Here is a 15,042-nt window from a genome sequence, read left to right on the forward strand (position 1 = left end):
GGAGACACAATCTTTAAATGACACAATAGACCAGATAGACTTAACTGATACCGACAAAATGTTCTACTCAAAAGTGGCAGAATACACTTTCTTCTCAAGTATACATGGTACATTCTCCAGGATAGATCACATCCTGGGTCACAAATCAAGGCTCACTAAATTTAAGAAAATAGAAATCATATCAAACATCTTTTCCAACCACAGCACTATGAGGTCAGAAATCAATTATGGGGGAAAAAACTATGAAAAACACAAAAACACATGGAGGATAAACAACATGCTACTAAATAACCCAGAGATCACTAAAGAAATCAAAAACACACAGAGGACGTCCCCAGTGGCCCAGTGGCTAAGAACCTGCCTGCCAGTGCAGGGGACCTGGGTTTGATCCCAGGTCTGGGAGGATTCCACATGCTGCAGGGCAACTAAGCCCGGGCGCCCAACTCCGGAGCTCACAGGGCGCAAACACGGAGCCCCCGCCTCCCAGCTGCTGAAGTCCACAGTCTAGAGCCTGTGTGCCTCCACCGCTGAGCCTGCTCGCTGCACCTGCTGAAGCCCATGCACCCTCGAGACCGTGATCCACAGCAAGAGAAGCCGCCACGCCACACCTAGAGAGGGGCCCCGCTCACTGCAGCTTGAGAAAGCCCACCCGCGCCAACAAAGACCCAGCGCAGCCGTAAATGAATAAACAAACTAATCCAGAAAGATACACGCACCCCTATGTTCACAGCAGCGCTATACACAGAAGCCAAGACACGGAAACAACTTAAATTCCCATGGACAGATGAGTGGATAAAGATGTGGTATATATACACAAGGGAGCACTGCTCAGCCATAAAAACAGAACAAAACAGTGCCATCTGAAGCCAACATGGATGCGGTGAGGGATTATCATACTAAAGGCAGTAAGTCTGAAAGACAAATACCATATGATATCACTGATATGCAGACAGTAAAATAGGGCAAACAGAGAGTGAGGGAGAAAAAAGAGAAAGACAAAGAGAAAGCACCAGAAAGAAAATGGGAGACAAAGAAAGAGGGAAGGTGGGAGAGAGAGGAAGAAAGGCAAACAAGGAGAGAGACACACAGAGACAGAGAAACAGAGAGAGAGAGGGAAGGAGCTAGGGAGAAAGAGACAAGGGGGAAGAAAGAGAGAAGGCAGAGAGAGAGAATGAAGGGAGAGAGAGAGAGAGAGGTAGGGCTGGAGGGCGAGACAGGAGGGGGGAAGGAAGTGAAAGATAAAGAGAGAGACAGGGAGAGAGACTGAGAGAGAGGGTGGGAGGGAAGGAGAATTAGAGAGTGACACAGAGAGAGACAGAGAGAAAATAGGGAGTCAGGGAGAGACTAAGACAGACATAGGGAGTGAGAAAGAAAGAAAGATGCAGGGAGAGAAACATGAGAGACAAACAGAGAGGGAGGGAGAGGGACGGAGAGGCAGAAAGAGACAAGGCTGGAGAGTGACAGGAAAAGCAGCAGAACCAGACAGACAGACATGGGGGTGAGGAACGAAGATGCAAGAGAGATGGAGCAGGGGGAGAAGTGAGGGAGAGGAGACACGGAAGAGAAGGGAGAAGGAGAGAGGGAGAAAGAGGAAAGGACACACAGAGAAAGGCGAGGACTAGAGAGGAGTAAGAAAGATGGAATGGTGGGGGGGAGAAAGAGAGACACAGGGAGAGGGGGAGGGAGACACACAGAAAAAGAGTGGGATGGGGCGAGAGAGACAGAGAAAGAAAAGAGGGAAGGAGAGACAGACCAAGAGAGAGGATTGGTGGTGGGGGGAGAAACAACAAAGAGGAAGAGAAACTGAACAACAGGGCAAGAAAGAGAAAGGAGAAAAGAAGACAGAGAGAGAAGGAGGGAGGCAGAGAGTCAGGGGGAGACAGGGAGAGGTGCACAGAGACAGAGACCTAGACAGAGAGTGGGAGAGGGCAAAGAAGAGAGAGACAGGGAGCAAAAAAACCAGAAAGGGAGAGAGACAGAGAGAGAGTGAGTGGGAGGGAGGGTGTAACAGAGCACGACCCAGAGAAAAGAGGGAGAGAGAGAAAGAGAGTGAGACAGGGAGAGAGTCAGGGAGAGACCAAGACAGATGGAGGGAAGGAGACAGAGGGGGAGACAGTGAAAGAGGGAGGGAGAGGGACAAAGAGAGAGACAGAGAGGGAGGGACAAAGAGAGACAGAGAAGGACAAAGAGAGCGTAGGAAGCAAAGAGAAACAGAGAAAGAAAGAGGAAGGGATAAAGACAGACTAAGAGAGGGGGAGAAAAAGGGAGAGAGAGTAGGGAAAGAGACAGAGAGAAAGAAAGTGTGTGTGTGGGAGGAAGGGAGGGAGAGAGAGAGATTGCCAGGGAGACAGAGGAAGGTAGGGAGAAAGAGAGCAAGACAGAAAAAGGGAAGGAGGGAGGCAGAGAGGGGCAGGTGGTGGGGGTCAGAGAGAGACAGACAAGAGCAGGAGAGAGACAAAGACCAAGAAAGAGGGAGGGAGAAAGAGAAAGAGAGCAACAAAGAGAGGCAGAGAAAGAGAGACCAATAGAGGGAGTGAAATAGAAAGGAGCGGGGTGCAAGAGGGATAGAGAGACAGACAGGTGAAGAGACAGTGACAGAAAATGAAACAGGGAGGGGGAAAAGGCACAAACACACCTGCCAACAACGGCCTCACAGATACAGAGAACAGCCTTTTAGTTGCAAAGGGGGAGGGGAGGAGGGAAGAGATGGACAGGGAGTTCCAGGTTAGTAGATGCGAACTCTGATATTTACAACGAATACGAATGTCCCTGGTGGACCAGTGGTTAAGAATCTGCCTTCCAACACAGGGAATGAAGGTTAGATCCCCGGTTGGGGAACTAACATCACACGTGACACAGGGCAACTAAACCAGCTGGTAACAACTAGAGAACCTGTAGCCTCAACTATTTAGTAGAGCCCATGCTCCGCAACAAGACCAAGAGCTGCAACTAGAGAAAGCCCACATACTGCAATGAAGACCCAGCTCAGGCAAAAAGGGATGGATGAACAACAGAGCCCTAATGTACAGTGCAGGGAACTAGATCCAATCTCCTGGGATAACCATAATGGAAAACAACACGAAAAAGAATGTGTATGTAGGTACAACTGAGTTACCTTACTGTACAGAAGAACTACACTAGAGAGGTCTTAATGACCCAGATAACCACAATGGTGTGGTCACTCACCTAGAGCCAGACATCCTGGAATGCAAAGTCAGGTAGGCCTTAGGAAGCGTTACTGCAAACAAAGTTAGTGGAGGTGATGGAATTCCAGCTGAACTATTTCAAATCCTAAAAGATGACACTGTTAAAGTAGTACACTCAATATGCCAGCAAATTTGGAAAACTCAGCAGTGGCCACAGGACTGGACAAGGTCAATTTTCATTCCAATTTCAAAGAAGGGCAATGCCAAGGAAAGTTCAAATTATTGCACAATTGCACTCATTTCACACGCTAGCAAGGTAATCCTCGAAATCCATCAAGCCAAATTTCAACAGTACATGAACTGAGAACTTCCAGATGTACAAGATGGATTTAGAAAAGGCAGATGAACCAGAGATCAAATTGCCAACATCCACTGGATCATAGAAAAAGCAAGAGAATTCTAGAAAAAACATCTACTGTGGTTCACTGACTACGCTAGAGTCTTTGACCATGTGGATCACAACAAACTGTGGAAATTTTTTAAAGCAATGGGAATATCAGACCACCTTACCTGTCTCCTGAGAAATCTGTACGTAGGTCAAGAAGCAACAGTTAGAACCAGACATGGAAAAATAGACTGGTTCAAAATGCGAAAAGGAGGACGTCAAGGCTGTATATTGCCACCCTGTTTATTTAACTTATATGCAGAGTACATCATACAAAATGCCAGGCTGGATGAAGTACAAGCTGGAATGAAGATTGCTGGGAGAAATATCAATAACCTCAGATATGCAGATGACACCACCCTTTCTGCAGAAAGTGAAGAGGAATTAAAGACCCTCTTGATGAAGGTGAAAGACGAGCATGAAAAAGCTGGCTTAAAACTCAACATTCAAAAAATGAAGATCATGGCATCCAGTTTCATCAATTCATGACAAATAGATGGGGAAACAATGGAAACAGTGACACATTTTATTTTCTTGGACTCCAAAATCACTGTGGACGGTGACTGCAGCCATGAAATTAAAAGACACTTGCTCCTTGGAAGGAAAGCTATGACCAACCTAGACAGCATATTAAAAAGCAGAGACATCACTTTGCCGACAGAGGTCTGTACAGTCAAAGCTATGGCTTTTCCAACAGTCATGTAAGAATGTGAGAGCTGGACCATAAAGAAGGCTGAGCACTGAACAATTGATGTTTTTGAAATGTGGTGCTGAAGAAGACTCTTGAGAGAGTCCCTTGGACTGCAAGGAGATCAAACCAGTCAATCCTAAAGGAAATCAACCCTGAATATTCACTGGAAGGACTGATGCTGAAGCTCCAATACTTTGGCCACCTGATGCGAACAGACAACTCATTGGAAAAGACTCTGATGCTGGGAAAGATTGAAGGCAGGAGGAGAAGGGGATGACAGAGGATGAGATGGTTGGATGGCATCACTGACTCAATGGACCTGAGTTTGAGCAAACTCTGGATATAGTGAAGAACAGGGAAGCCTGGCATGCTGCAGTCCATGAAGTCGTAAAGAGCTGGACACAACTGAGCGACTGAACAACAACAAGGCCCTCCCAACAGGAAGTTTACACAAGCCTCTTAGCCTCCTCCATCAGAGGGCAGAGAGAAGAAGCGAGAAGAACCATAGTCCCACAGCAGCTAAAACAAAAACCGCATTACAGAAAAGTTAATCAGCTTGAAAAAGCAGAAATCTATGTCCCAGATGAAGGGGCAAGATAAAACCCAAGAAAAACAACTACATGAAGTGGAGACAGGCAACCTTCCAGAAAAAGAATGGAGGCAAAGAATGAGAAGATGCAAGGAATGTTTACCGAAGACCCAGAACTAAAGAACACACACAGAGAGATGAATAACACACTAGAAGGACTCAACAGCAGAATAACTGAGGCAGAACAGATAAACGACCTGAAGGAGAGCATAGTGGAAATCACTGTCACAGAACAGAATACAGAAAAACAGAATGAAATGAATGAAGACAGCCCAAGAGACCTCTGGGACAACGGTAAATGCACAGACATTCGCACTGTAAGGGTCCCAGAAGGAGAAGACAGAAAGCACCTGAGAAATTATTTGAAGAGAAAATAGCTGAAAATTTCCGTAACATCAGAAAGGAAACAGTCAACCAAGTCCAGGAAGCACAGAGGTCCCAGGCAGGAGAAACCCAAGGAGGAACACACCAAGACACACAGTAATCAAACTGACAGAAATTAAAGACAGAAATAAAATATTAAAAGTAACAAGGGAAAAACGACAAATAACATATAAGGGAACTCTCATCAGGCCATCAGCTGATTTCTCAACAGAAACTCTACAAGCCAGAAGGGAATGGCATGATGTATTTAAAGTGATGAAAGGGAAGAACCTAAAACCAAGAATATTCTACCCAGCAAGACTCTCCTTCAGATTTGATGGAGAAATCAAAAGCTTTCCAGACAAGCAAAAGTTAAGAGAATTCAGCACCACCAAACCAGCTTTACAACAAAAAACACCAAGGCAGGAAACCAAGAAAAGGAAAAGACCTACCCAAAGAAAATAAACCCAAAACAATAAAGAAAATGATAATAGGATCATATACATCGATAATTATCTTAAATGCAAATAGATTAAATGCACCAACCAAGACACAGCAGATGAAAACATGTGGATGTATGCACTTCCACTTGTCAAATCACTCTGCTTGACCCTCCAAATTGTAATTATTTTATATTGTTAGGTTAATCATGTTCCCCTTATGGCTTGCAATTGTAATTATCTTTTATTTTCTGTCTGTCTACTGATTCTGCAAACTGATAAATATCTTTCACTAATGTGATTATGTAAGTATTAATCACTTAATACCATTGTATCACGACTGGTCAACAAAAATAATAGAATTCTGTATCACCAGAACTACCATTCAATAGAAAAACCTGTAATCACTTTTTAAAATCCAAATACATATTAGAGTTATCTCAGAATTTTTTGAAAAACACAAATGCCCAGGTACTGCTTTTTTTCACCAGAGCTCCAGATACGTTTCTAATGAGCAGCCATGTTGAAATTTCAACTGGACTACACAAGGCTCTTTTACTTTTATCTACTTTGTTGCACTTTCTGTATTTCATATTCAGTGCTCTCATTTCATTCAGTTTATGTTTTCCAATTCCTCCATCTCTTTTTTTTTTCATGTTCTTTCTCAAACCTTTATCAGTTCAGTTCAGTCGCTCAGTTGTGTATGACTCTTGGCGACCCCATGAACAGCAGAATGCCAGGCCTCCCTGTCCATCACCAACTCCCAGAGTTTACCCAAACCCATGTCCATTGAGTTGGTGATGCCATCCAACCATATCATCCTCTGCCGTCCCCTTCTCCTCCCGCCTTCAATCTTTCTCAGCGTCAGGGTCTTTTCAAATGAGTCAGTTCTTCCCATCTGGTGGCCAAAGTATTGGAGTTTCAGCTTCAGCATCAGCCCTTCCAATGAATATTCAGGACTGATTTCCTTTAGGATACACTGGTTGGATCTTGCAGTCCAAGGGACTCTCAAAAGTCTTCTCCAACATCACAGTTCAAAAGCATCAATTCTTAGGCACTCAGCTTTCTTTACAGTCCAACTCTCACATCCATACATGACTACTGGAAAAACCACAGCCTTGGCTAGATGGACCTTTGTTGGCAAAGTAATGTCTAAACCTTTATCAAGGGTAGTGGAAAAGCTCTTTTACAGGAATGTCAACTGATACAGCCACTGTGGACAACAGTCTGAAGGTTTCTTAAGAAACCAAAAGTAGAACTACCACATGCGAGTCAGTAATCCCACTCCTGGGCATATACCCTGAAAAAACCATTAATTCAAGATGACACATGTACCCCAATATTCACTGCAGCACTGTTTACAGTAGCCAAGACAGGGAAGCAACCCAAATGTCCATCAACAGAGAAATGGATAAAGAAGATATGATACACAATGGAGTATTACTCAGCCATTAAAAAGAATGAAATAATTGCATCTGTAGCAACATGGATGGACCTAGAGATTGTCATACTGAGTGAAATAAGTCAGACAGACAAAGAGAAATGTCATATGACAACCCTTATATGCAGAATCTAAAAAGAAATGATAAAAATGAACTTATCTGAAAAACAGAAAACAGACTCATGGACTTGGAGAACTTGGAGAATTGCCCGAGGGGAAGGGATAGTTGCAGAGTTTGGGATAAACATGTAAACACTGCTAAATGTAAAATGGATAAGCAGCAAGGTCCTACTGTATAGCACAGGGAACTCAATGTTATGTGGCAGCCTGGATCAGAGGGGAATTGGGGCAAAAATGGATACACGTATATGTATGGCTGAGTCCCTTGGCTGTCCACCTGAAACTATCACAATGATAATCAGCTAAACTCCAAAATAAATTATCAAGTTTAATAATAAAAAAGGAATGAAATTAGAAAAAAAAAGCTTTTATACATAAAGAATACATTATATATATTTCAGCAACTATTTAGAATTTAGACTTATGAATTTTTGCCTAAGTAAAAAATTTACAACATTTTGATTCCACTTGTTTAACTTAGTATGAATAGAATGTTAGATTTCTATTAAAAAAAAATAGATATGAACAAGCAACAAAGGTTTACTGTATAGCATAGGAAACTATAGTCAGAATCTTGTAATAACCTATAATGGAAAATAATTTCAGAAACAGTGTATCTGTATATGTATAACTGAATCACACACAAAAAAGAATTCTACTTTTTGAAATTTAGTAATGTTTATCTTTTTGCCAGTTTCTTTAAATGTCCTATGGACATCTAATAACTATGTATGAGATGCAAAATTTTAAATGTATTCATGTGGGATATAAGATTAACATAAATTAATATAAATACAAATCTATTACAGTTTAATTATTGATGACATTATTCAAGACACTCCTGTTATTTTTCCTACATTTAATAAAGTATTCTCACAGAAATGTTAATATGTTTCACTATGATTATATATTTTTTCTTTTCCCTTATACTTCTTCTGATTTTTGCTTTATGTATCTTTCTCTGTTGTCAGGTGTCTAATGGGTTAAGATGTCAATCTTGTTTGTGAATTGTACCTGTTATCATTAAATCATCTTTGTCTCATTTAAAAATATGTAAATTTTAAAAAAAAGAATGGCAACAATCATTTTAAAATCACAGATTGCACAAAACAGGCAGTGGACTAAACTAGCCTTGATATGCTGACCCCTAGTACAGGATAACATTTGTGAAAAGCAAAATTTAGGGATTAGAACTGTGAAACAGACCAGAGCCCATTTCATCTGTTTATTTATTCAAAGGAAGACCTAATCCTATGCAACTTCCGTGAACAGATTTTTCACACAATCTTGGTTACTACCAGCCCACGCTGAGCACACATAGAAGGCCCCGAGTGTCTTCTCCAACGGTGTCTTCCCTACCTCACACCGCCAACAGCTCCTGGCACATCCCTTAAATCATCAGAAGGTGCCTGCCAGGAAAGGAAACACGGTCAGCCCCCAGCTGCTCAGCCACGCCCTGAACCAGGTACCAGCCCTGAGCCCTCCCTCATGGCCCTGCAGGAAGCACCTTGCTATCCGCACTCCACCTCGTGGTGGATCGCGGGGCCGAGAGACAGAGAGTCACCCAGTTACCCCGCCAATGCACAGCAGGGCTGAGGTTCCCACCTGGGTCTGACTCCAGTCCATGCTTCCAACCTCTGGACCAGAGCCTCTCACCCTCTGCAGCTCAGCTTGTGCCTCTGGGTCTGGCACCTGAGCGTTCCCTGTGCCATAGCAGAGAGTCTACGTGGACTGCCTACCAAACTGGTGTTGGGCCAGAAGAGGACATGGTGAGCAGAGGCTGTGTAGGGCCTGGCAAGGCCTCCCAGTGGTCTCTGGGCAGCAGAGAAGACCTAGGGCTCAGGAGCCTCCTACTGTGACCCTGGGTGAAGGGCGAGTGTTGGGACAGAGCAGAACTGCCCACTGCCCCAGTTCGACAGGGCATGACTGTGTTGGTGAGCAAAGACAGGGCTGGGCAGGCTCAGACACCAAGCACACTCCCCACACACACAGCAAACGAGCCCCTCGCACACCTGCCAGCCTCTTTCTTCCCGAGACACAGGAATTAGCTCAGGGACCCTCAGCAGCAGCCACAGAGGAGGTAACAAAGTCACAATGTATCCCAGAATACCAGGTTGATGGGTAGAAATGGGCAAAATGGCCCAGAGGTGCCAGACAGCAGGGGAGAAACTTCTTGATGGGTTTGGAACGCAAACAAGCCCCCCCAGGACCTTTTGAACTGCTTTCCTCAGGAAGTCTGTTCACAGGCACTTAGGGTTACCTAGCTTCGCCCCCCAGGACCCAGCGAGAGAAAACTGCCTAACCCCATCAGCCCAGAGAGACAGACACACAGATGCTAACAGAACAGACCCTGAACCACACAGCAGAGCGCCCCAAGCACTGGCCGCATCCGCCACGACTCCAGACCAGCCACCTCCTACTTGCAGACAGCTGGAGGCAGAAGAGCGGGCCACAGGACCACCAACCCCGGGGAGGAGGAGGAGGAGGTTACCTGTCCCGCAGGGATGGACTCCAAGGAATCAGAGCATCCTCCCGCAATGGACCGGTCCTCAGGAGTCAGACTGTCGGTGGATGAGAGGCTGCTGGCCAGGGCCTCCTCTTGCACAAACATGATTCCTAGAGAGACCAGGGGCAGGCGGGTGGGGCAGGCGGGGCAGGAGAGCAGCCATTCAACAAATGGGGCTGCGTCCTCGGGCTACAGCATGGCTGGGGGCTAATCAGACCCCCCAAATCCAGGCAAGTGGATTACAGAAGAAAATGTTACAACCAAAACCTTAAAATAACTAGAAGAAAGAACACCTGCTCATCTAATCTCAGGACGGGAATTTCTGAGCCTGAATCCAAAGAAAGAACTTGAGGTGTGACTATATAAAAACTAAACTTCTGTAAGAAAAAAAAAATTGAATGAAATGAGAAAAAAGTGCTCACAGTATTTGTCAAAGGCTTGTATCTTTAATCTATAAAATGTTCTTACAGATAACAAAAAAATGGGGGAAAGAAATCCCACTAGGAGGCTGCAAAGAACGAAGAGACATTCCACAAAAGAATAGCCAATGGGCGTGACACAAGACCAAGCTCACCCTCCGACCATCTGAGAAGGGAGAGTTCTGCCTCTCACTTCAGCAAAGGTCAGGCTGTGTGGCCTGACTGGGCGGAGGCAGGCACTGCAGGGCGAGCTGCCCCGCCGGTTCAGAGAGCAGTTTGGCAAAATGTCCAGGAGTCTTAACACGCGTTTGCTCCTAGAGCCTCTTCCTGGGGACAGAGCTGAAGCCTCTCCACCCTGCCACCCAACAGCCCTGGGAAGCTCTGGGGATCCAGGAGTCCCAGACCCCTCATCAGAAGGCCGGGCCTGCTTGCTGGCTCGGGTTTCCTCTGGGGCTGGCAAGGACAACCCAGGCCCAGCTTCCCACAGGACACATCCCACTGACTCTCCCCAAGGCCACCGCCCATGGATAGCACACTCTGACTCATTCAGGCTGTTTTTAAAGCCTGCTGAGGTTGTTGTATGAAGTCAGCTCATCTGGGTCCATTATTTCACTCCAAACATTTTCTAGACTGGTTGAGGGTAAAATGTTTTTTAACTTTCTCCTAAATGCAGCTGGTTGGATGAATGCTGGGTGTCAACCCCTAATTCCACCAAAATCTCGAGGAGGCCAGGGCTCACCTCCATAGCCTGGCTTTACCACCAGTCACCACGGCCCAAAAAAATGACTGAGAGCGAGCTCACAGAGCCCCACACCCTTGTCCAGCTCAGTTGCGGCCTGGGGTCAGGACAACTTGCACAGCCCAGGTCCTCTACTCATGGGCTGGGCAGGCAGATGGTCCAAATCCAGACCCACCCCACCCAGAGCAAAGCAGCAGGGGCTGTGCACAGGCAGGAAGGGCGGCAGGCACACAGCCAGGCATGAGGCATGCTATTCTCTCCCGGAACCCACCCCCTCCTCCCTCACGTGCTCAGATCCTACCATCCTTTGAGAGTCACCTCACATACACCTCCAGAGCAAAATCCTCTCTGCTCTAGACAGACCTCTCTTTCACAAATGCCCCAAATCACTGCCCCATACTCCCTTGGGGGTACTGCTCAGCTTCCCAAGAGGCTCCAAGTTTCTCAGGGGACTGTCCTGGTCACCTGGAAACCCTCCAACAAACACACAGGCGGGGAGCCCTTACTGACTGCTTCTGATGGACCAGCAGCAGCGCCAAGTGCTTCCCAGCGTCAGCTCATGCACGCCTCCCGTTATTTACCACAGCTCATCAAATCTAAGATGCGTGGATGTGGTCCCATCTTGGTCTTAGCAGGCGTCCGCGGAAGGTGTTCCCACAACTCCATCACGAACACCAGCTGGCCGACAGCAACTACGAGACGCGCTGACTGACAGCTGCCTCTCAGCTTTAGAGGCAGAAGGTGGAGTGCATGCATCTTAGAGTCGATGAAGCAGGGTAGAGAAAACAGAGCTTCTGGAGGCGACAAGCTGCTTCAGGGACCACAGCCAGGGAAGCTGGGATGTAAACTCAGGGCACCCAGGCCAGGCGCCTGCTCTCTTAACCACGTCTCTACAGCCTCCTCTCAGCCCCTGGACCTGGCCTGGCTGGAGAATCAACTCCAACACTTCCCACATCAGTCCCTGTGGCCACAACCCTCCATGGCTCCAACAAGCTGGGCTAGCAGGTCCTGAGGTGACCAGAGGCCTTGTGTTTATTGGATAGTGTCCCCTCCTGGCGGGCCTCCGGGGGTGGGGGGTGGGGGACAGCTTACTCACAAGTATGTCCACTTCTACAAAAACGGGCTGGGAGCAAAGCTGCTCCCTGCGGGAAGAAATCCTTGCCCACACAGGCCAGGTCCAGTAGCACATGGTTGAACACAAATTTCTGTGGATTCCTCCACATTAGCAATAAAAAGCAGTATTTTCCTGTCACTACCCTCCCAAACCCTGTTTGCAGCTGAGGAAATGTGAACAGGACAGTCTTTCTGCTTCCTTCCTGGACTGTGGTCTGTACAAACAAGTGGTCAGAAAAGCCACTCAGGGGATGGGACAGGGAACATCAGAATGCCTAGACGGGGCCCAACCTTTGTTGTTTCTCACCAAAAGGAAAGAGATGTGCACACAGAGACATCCACCGCAGTTTTATTTATGAGAGGATCTGGAGACGACGTCTAAACGTCCAGTACAAGGACTGGGAAAGGAAGGGGAGACCACAGCGAGCCCCTGCACGGTGTGCCCCCGGAGCGGGGCAGTGACGAAGGGGACTGTCTGGTTCTGGCTGCTGCAGAGGCTTCGCCGCCAAAGGGGGGGCCGCCCACAACTGCAGCTGTGGAGGGCAGACACCTCCCTCACCACCCACAGCTCACTCGCCTGCTCACACTCACTGATTCCTTGCCTCGACAAGGGCAGACTGAGAACTGGCGGGTCCCCAGCCCGGCGGGCCAGCCGCACCTCCCGGTCCCCAGAGCCTAGCCACGCAGATCCCCTGCAGGCCCCAGGGCTGTGCCGGCCGCGTGCGGCGGGGAGCGGGCCTGAGGAGGGCTCTGGCCCCTCCGACAGGAGACAGGTCAGGGAAGCATCTTCAAAGTGATACAGGCCCCCTCCCCTTTTACATAAAAAAAAAGAAATAGAAAACCCGAACTTCTCAATCAAGAATGTTACAAACGCAAACAGATGGCGACTCTGGCACCGACGTGCCCCGCCCACTCTCTGGCTCACGTCCACAGCTGTGACCTTGGTGAGCTGCCCTGCACAGGCTCTCGGACTGAACCCAGCATTCTTCATATCCCACCTTCCCCTCTCGGCGGTAATGGCTGCAGGGCACTCCGGACCGCGGCTTAAACTCCCTCCCTCTCTCTCACGCCCGCCGCCGCCGTGGCCCATGTTTTGCTGGCAGAAACAGCGCTGCAACGAGCATTTCACCTCCCCCTTCCCTGTTATCTTAACCCGCTAAGATAAAATCCCCACCAGCGGGGTTACCAAGTCAAGGGGTGGGAACGTTTTTCTGGTTCTTGAAACATAGGGTCAAACTGTTTTCCCAAGACCTCACACCAAGTTCTCCAACTCCAGGAGCCCGGGCGGGCGGCGTTCTTTCCTGTGTGTCCCGAGCCTCGGCTCCACTCGGGACGGCACACCCTCCCCTCTTCCGTGGGGGCCGGGCCAGCAGACACTCATGGGACCTGCTTCACTCACTCATCTCCGAGGATGCCTGGGTTCAGAGGTGAAAGCCCTTTGAAAACGCTAAGACAGTGGGTGGGTGAAAGGGATTGGTCTTCCATGGGTCCACCAACAGCCCATCTCGGTCCCACCAACACAGCGTTCAGGGCTGGGTCACCACCAGGGCCATGGCAATGAGGCACACTCCCCACACAGGGACAGGGCAGGGGGCACCTGCCTCAGGGAAGTAACCAGGACGCCTGGCTTCTCATTAACAGGCAGCCAGCCTGCCCACACTGCCTGCAGGTGCTTGGGGTCCTTATGGGCCAGCAGCCCCGAGCCTGTTCAAAGAGCACACCCCGCAGTACCCTAGAGGAACTGGATGTGGGTGTCAGAGCAATGGGGAGTCTTCACTGAGCAAACTGAGAAATCAAGCCAGGCACCCCCCAGCCATGCGCCTCCCCAGGAGGGGCTGGTGTGCAGACAGCACCATGCCCTCCCTGCATCTGAACCCGTTCCGCCAACCCCAGCCCAGCTGGGCGCCCGGGCAGGGCCTGTGCAGCTCCGCGCGCGCGCGCACACACACACACACACACACACACGGTACACACACACACACACACACACACACACACACGGTTACCTTGGTTGGAGAGGATGGGCTGGGGCAGGGAGGCAGAGGTGGGAGCCGCACTGGGTGGGGAGCTGCTGGGTCTGACACAGGGGGCAGCAGAGAGCCGAGAATCCTCAATGACCTGAGGGGGAGTGCTGAGTCAGCCGGGCAGAGGTGAAAGATCCAGGAGAACAGAACTGGGCAGAGCCAGAGACGTGAGGAGCTAATGGTGCTCGCAAACAAACATCGGTGACAGGGAGGACCTCGACTAACCCTCAGCAACCCCACGAGGCCGGTCCGATGGCCACCCCCATCTCACAGATGAGAACAGAGAGGGACGCACAGCCGGGGGGAGGCCAGGGTGGCGCGGCCAGGACTCCACTCCTCTACCTCCCACACGAAGACCCACCTTCTTCTCAGGGTTGCTTAATTTGGACTTGACCTCTTTGGCTTTCTGAATCGCTTTTAGCACTTCCACTGTGTCCAACTCTTTCTCTGTGGTCACTGTGTTGTCCAGGCAGACCTACGGTGTTCAGAAAATGGCCATCAGCACAGGTGCTGGCAGCATGGAGCGAGCAGGATGGCGGGGTCCCGCCGAGGCGTAGGCCAGGCCCCCTGAGGACAGACAAGGCTGCGGGGGCTCAGCCTCCAGGAGGGAGATCTCTGCCACCCACAGAAGCGACCAGGGAGCTCCCTGGAGTGACCCAGCAAGGGCCCGCAAGGCCTAGTCTGGCTCCGGGAGCCCCTCTCGGGAAAGAGAAGGCAGGGCGCAGGGTTCCCTGAGAAGGCCTCTGGATGGTTGGGAGTAGGGGAAGGTGGTGCCTCGAACTAAGCCTCCGATCATGACGAAACTCGTATCTGCAAAGAGCAAGGGGAGAGCCTTCTGGGCTGGGGAACTGGGAGAGCCAAGGCATGGGAAGCAGGCAGGAAGGCAGGGACCCCACCTCCAAGTGCAGGAATGAGCTACGGGCCGGCAGGCAGTGGGGAACAGCAGAGTGGTCAAATGAGGGAAGGTCCCAAGGGCCGAGGGAGGGGAGCTGATGTCTTGGTGACA

The 15,042-nt window shown here is 48.9% G+C and overlaps 1 protein-coding gene across 3 annotated transcripts in view; it reads right to left on the reverse strand.

The window, feature by feature from the left end:
• Positions 1-15,042, reverse strand: part of NISCH (nischarin) — a 65,033-nt gene that overhangs the window by 30,180 nt on the left and 19,811 nt on the right. For 2 of the 3 annotated variants that reach the window (XM_055558347.1, XM_055558348.1), the window contains exons 12-15: positions 14,398-14,511; positions 14,019-14,130; positions 9,727-9,851; positions 8,595-8,644 (exon numbers count right to left, since the gene is read on the reverse strand). In XM_055558347.1, coding sequence (XP_055414322.1) covers positions 8,595-8,644; positions 9,727-9,851; positions 14,019-14,130; positions 14,398-14,511 — 401 coding nt within the window. Of the gene's footprint in view, positions 1-8,594; positions 8,645-9,726; positions 9,852-12,346; positions 13,428-14,018; positions 14,131-14,397; positions 14,512-15,042 lie in introns of those variants that run through there. The other variant, XM_055558349.1, reaches the window with a different exon arrangement.

Source organism: Bubalus kerabau, chromosome 20 (assembly GCF_029407905.1).
Source record: "Bubalus kerabau isolate K-KA32 ecotype Philippines breed swamp buffalo chromosome 20, PCC_UOA_SB_1v2, whole genome shotgun sequence".
NCBI classification, from domain to species: domain Eukaryota; kingdom Metazoa; phylum Chordata; class Mammalia; order Artiodactyla; family Bovidae; genus Bubalus; species Bubalus kerabau.